This window comes from Puntigrus tetrazona, chromosome 25, assembly GCF_018831695.1.
Source record: "Puntigrus tetrazona isolate hp1 chromosome 25, ASM1883169v1, whole genome shotgun sequence".
Lineage (NCBI taxonomy): Eukaryota > Metazoa > Chordata > Actinopteri > Cypriniformes > Cyprinidae > Puntigrus > Puntigrus tetrazona.
Window position 1 is genome coordinate 1,145,085 of NC_056723.1, and position 5,000 is coordinate 1,150,084.

The 5,000-nt window shown below is 36.3% G+C and overlaps 2 protein-coding genes across 4 annotated transcripts in view; one reads left to right on the forward strand and one right to left on the reverse strand.

Moving 5' to 3' along the window:
- si:ch211-284k5.2 (uncharacterized protein CFAP97D2) overlaps positions 1-56 on the forward strand; it is a 3,763-nt gene extending 3,707 nt beyond the window's left edge. For both annotated transcript variants that reach the window (XM_043228500.1, XM_043228501.1), the window contains exon 5: positions 1-56. This exon is cut by the window's left edge and continues 473 nt beyond it. The gene's annotated coding sequence lies outside the window, so the exon portion shown is untranslated.
- An 840-nt stretch (positions 57-896) lies between these two features.
- LOC122330393 (neuronal acetylcholine receptor subunit alpha-7) overlaps positions 897-5,000 on the reverse strand; it is a 28,854-nt gene continuing 24,750 nt past the window's right edge. For both annotated transcript variants that reach the window (XM_043227342.1, XM_043227341.1), the window contains exon 10: positions 897-3,893. In XM_043227342.1, coding sequence (XP_043083277.1) covers positions 3,339-3,893 — 555 coding nt within the window. In that variant the 3' untranslated portion in view covers positions 897-3,338. The remainder of the gene's footprint in view (positions 3,894-5,000) is intronic.

The following is a 5,000-nucleotide window of genomic DNA, read 5'->3' on the forward strand; positions in this document are numbered from 1 at the left end:
GTGGTCAAAGTAGTCTGAATTATTAGTTTGTTGCGTCTCCTAGAGTTTAAGAAAGGCGTCCTATTTTGCAACGCGGAAGTAAGCTATTTACCGCGAATGTTCGCGACTTCCGGTGGCCGCTGTAAGGCACTGGAATAAAGTGACCGCAAAATTATACGGGCTACAAATAAATATTAATATAAATGAAAATGATGTGCTAACAAACACCAGTTTCTGTATAAAACGGCATAACGGACTTACGCACAATAAAAAACAAGCGGAATGAGACCGGAAGTCGCGCACATAAACACCGCGCTCGCGTTTAAAAATAAGGCGGGAACTTAACATCTGTCTTTATAGTATATTACGTAGACACATAATTGAGACGTTCATCTCTTGAAACATCTTTGTCATCGTAAGACTAGATGTAGATCAGCCATCATCCACCGGATGGCGCTCTCTTCCCGCCTGATGAAGACCGGAAGTGAACAGACCTAGATATCGCTGCTTGTAGGGTCTGATGAAGACAGAATATTCACCCGTATCTATTATTCAGACACTTTTTTATTCGTTGAAGTTTGGCCTTGTTTTATTGCTCAGGAGGCACGTGACGCTAAAGCATTTATTTGAAGAGAACTAAAAATACATTTTAAAGTAGATTTCATTTCATTTCTGCTTATAGTTTTTTGTCTCCATTTTAGTTAAAGTTATAACAATTTTGCTGTGGGTCTTTTTTTTTCAGTTAGTTTTTTTTAAAGACTATCTAATATATTTTAAATTAAAAACATTTTGAGTAATATTTTGATTTTATTATTTAGAATATTTTTTGTGAATTGTGATATTTTTTTAAAAGAAGCCATTTTGCTTTTCTTCATTTTATAATTTTTTTAATGTCTATATATATGTGTGTGTGTGTGTGTATAAAACTCACAAAAAAAATAATACAAATATGTGTTGAAAAAAGAAATAAAAAAACATGACATCTGCAACAAACTATTGAAAAGCTGTAACATTGTATTATATCTTCACATTTGAATTATAATAGTTATTAATTTAATATGTAACACTATATATATCCCATGTGATTTTTTCAATGTCTCTTCTGCTCAAGGCTGCATTTATTTGATCAAAAACACAGTACAAACTGTGAAATATTACTGAGATTCAGAGCGGCTGTTTTCTGTAAAATGTCATTTATTCCAGCGATCAAAGCGGACTTTTCAGCAACACCGTCCTCTAGAAATCCTTCAAATTTGTGGTAAACCGCTGTGCTGCTCGATGCTTTTGTGGAAACGGTGACGTGTTGAATTCTTCAGGGCCGAGTAGGAGGTTCGAAACGTGACGTTCGATCGATTGAATGCGTCCTTGCTGGAAAAAAACCTTTATCCATGTTCCTAGTTGAGCTCCGCTCCGTTGTAACGAAATGAAAAACCGCCCAAACGTGGAGCGAGGTTAAAGAAAGCTAGCGTTCGGCTGCTTTTCCGACCAATCGATTTTCAGATCTTCAGAACGGGTTTGATGTGGGAGGCCGCTATATTTATAGGAACTATATTTACCTGGAAAAGCGGGTCTTAAAATCCACGGTAAGGCAAATTTAACGACTTAGTTAAGCGACAATTATTCTTCCGAGCACTAAAGCGTTGTCCAGCTCGACGCGGCGCTTGCTTGGGAAAGGCTTTCCTAAAATCTGTGTGTCTTCTCCAGCGGGTCCATGGAGCCAGGAACGAGCAGGACGAGAACCGAAGGAGCCGTTTATCTGGGAGAACAGAAGGCCGTAGCGGCTCGGTCTGGCAGGTTTCCTCTGGATCTCCTCCAAATGGAGAACGGCTATGCGTGCATCGTTTCAGTCCGCTCCTCACACGAACCACCAAAGAAACCACCCGCAGGTGTTTTGATAAACAAAAAAAGACGGGTCCTCAAGCCGTTCAAGAGGCGGATGAGATCGTGAGACATGGAGCCTTGCATTGCTTACTCTCCGATGGATGTGAATGGGTGCCGTCAGAATGAGAGTCCAAACAGCTGATAAAAACATCACAATAATCCACGGCACTCCTACATAACAAAAAAAAAAATATATATATGTATATATATATATATAAAATATATACATGAACATGAGCGTTATTGTAAACGTATGTTTTTTAGTCGAAAACAAGAGTTAACTTTTATTTCTTACAAACACGCAGCTTTTTTTATTTCATGTTAACTGATAGACGGGAGCGCTGTGTATTATTGCGATGTTTTTATTATTGTTCGGGCTCTCATCCCGACGGCACCCATTCACTTCCACTGGTGAGCAAGTGACGCGAAACACTTGAAAAACAAGCACATTTTTCACTTGAACACGAGGAACTTGCTATGTTGTGTTGATTATTATGTTGACAATAGAATTTGTAGGGAAAAAGCTGTATTAATTTAGAAAATAATTAAAAGAGCATTTTCAGGTGACTGGACGCGAAACACAACTAACTAAAACTCACCTAAACACACACGTCACAATTAAAACCTCATTAACTGTACAACGATCTGAGTTTAATGACCTCGAATAATTAGAGCCGAGCAATATACAGTAGATACAAAACATATTTAAAATTATTTCATTTGTATCCTTTTAGTTTTCGAATTTTATTTTTTTTAAATTTTCTCCTCATCATTAGTTTTTATATGCATTTTGACACTTTTATTATTGCCATTTCCGTCAAATATTACTATTTATGTTTAATTTATTACATTTTAGTTGCCGAGGCAAATTGGCAACTTCGAAGTTTTATTTAATTTCACTTTTCTTTTAATCAACAGAACGGTTTACAATAGTTTTATGAATGCAAACGCACCGTATAATAAATATTAAACGATATAACTAAAAATGTTTTACTAAAAGCGTAAAATACCACACGGGATAAAATGAACTGATAATTTCGAATGATTCAAACTCATCCAAAAAATAAATAAAGGTGACTGTTTACCTAAAAAAATGCTACACTGTAAAAATTAGTTTTTAGAAACTGTGCAAAAGATAAATAAATATCTGCAGTAGGCTACATTTTCATTTTTTTTGACTTTAAACTTAATTCGAAGCCTTTTCTTTGTGACTATTAATGAAATTTAATGACAATTTGTGTGCGAAAACTGTTTCGAAGCAGGGCCGCGAAACGATAAATGGCGATTAATGTTGGCGTACTGTCTAAATATGTAACGAACGTTTATGTGATTAATCGTATACTTTGTGCAGCCCTGTTTCGAAAGTAAATAAATCGTAGACAAATAAAGTAGTGCATTGGATATATATATATATATATATATCGCTCAGCCCTGGCATGTTTCTCAGCGATTCTGAGCGACGTTCACGGCGAAGTCTGTCAGGTGAAGAAGTCTTTGGAAATGGCTTCTACGAAGTTTGGCGCCGACATGAGGATACCGATGGTGCAGAGGATGGTGAATATCGAGAAGGCCATCAGACACAAGCGATCGATCACCGCCGCCGCGAACTTCCACTCGTTGCACACGCTCTCGTCCTCGTCCTGGTCGCGAAACCTCTTAGCGATGTACCGCACCTCCTCCAGAATCTTAGCCAGCTCCGGCTCCAAAGCCCCGCCCACGCCGGCGCCACGGCCCCGCCCCCCGATCCCGGCCCCGCCCCCGAGCGAGGGCGCGGTCGCCCCCGGCAACAGCACGTCCTCCTCGGCGGAGGCCACGATTCTTCCGCAGAGGATGCCGTGCGCGTCGTGGGAGGAGGCGTAGCCGATGTACAGCATGTTGCCGGGCTGCGGCGGGCCGCGGCTGACGGACAGCTCCACGCTGGACACGCTCCCGCGCCGAGGAGGCTTGTGGTGGCAGGCCGGGCGGACGCGCTCCTCTCCGGGCCGGCGCATGCGCAGAAACCAGGCGCACCAGTTCAGCAGGAGCACGCGCGTCTGGAGCGGGAACACAGGCGTCCGGCCACACTTAATACACGCTTAGACACAGGCCAACTGTGCATGAGATTTAAAAAAAGGCTAAATAATAAAAAAAAATACAAATAAAATAAAGGTGTTCGAAATGTAAAGCGTTTTGTATAAATAAAAAAAAAAGGAAATTAGTGCAAATGAATCACATCCATATTGTTTACATAATATATGAGTGTGTATTTATTATATATATATATATATATATATATTAGGAAAACATGTCATGTTTGTATATTAAATATATTTATGTAGAATATAAAGCCTAATAATATAAATATATTAATATATATATATATATATATATATATATATATATATATATATATAAAAATTCTAAATATATACTGATTGTGCCTGTTCTTATATATGCATAATAAATAAACACAGAAGGATTAATTGTTTAGCATCAATATAAATACACTATAAAGGTAATAAAATGACATATAATTATTTTACAAATAAATAAACAAATGAATGCATAAATGAATAAAACAAATGCTTTATGTAAAACTTTTGTATCTGAAATGAACAATACACCCAGAATTAAAAATATAAATATATTATTAATGTAAATAAAAAATTAAAAAAATACTGAACAACAAGAAAAATTACATTTACAAATAAATGAAGGAATAAATAAATAGATTAATGCAAAATACGTGTAAAAACTCAATTCTTATTATCGTTAAAAATTAAAGCAAACAAAAAAAGGTTTTCTTGCTTTGGTAACGTAAAGCTTTTCTATTAAAAATTACTCAATTAAATACATAAATAGCGCGTAAGAAAAAAACAAAATACTAGGTGTAAAAATACAAAAATAATAAAGAAATTAGATTTAAAATAAACATACTAAAAAGACTACTGTGCTTCGTGATTAGTTTGAAATTTGACCTGAAATAAAAAAAAAAAAAAGCTTAGGCAATGTAGCAAAAATGAAAAATACATAATTAGAAATATATTCATAAATGTATGAAATTAAAAACTAAATAAAGCTTCAACAAATGCGACGCATTAAACATACAAAAAGTGTATGAAACAAAAACAAAACAATTACTAAAAAGCAATAAATAAATA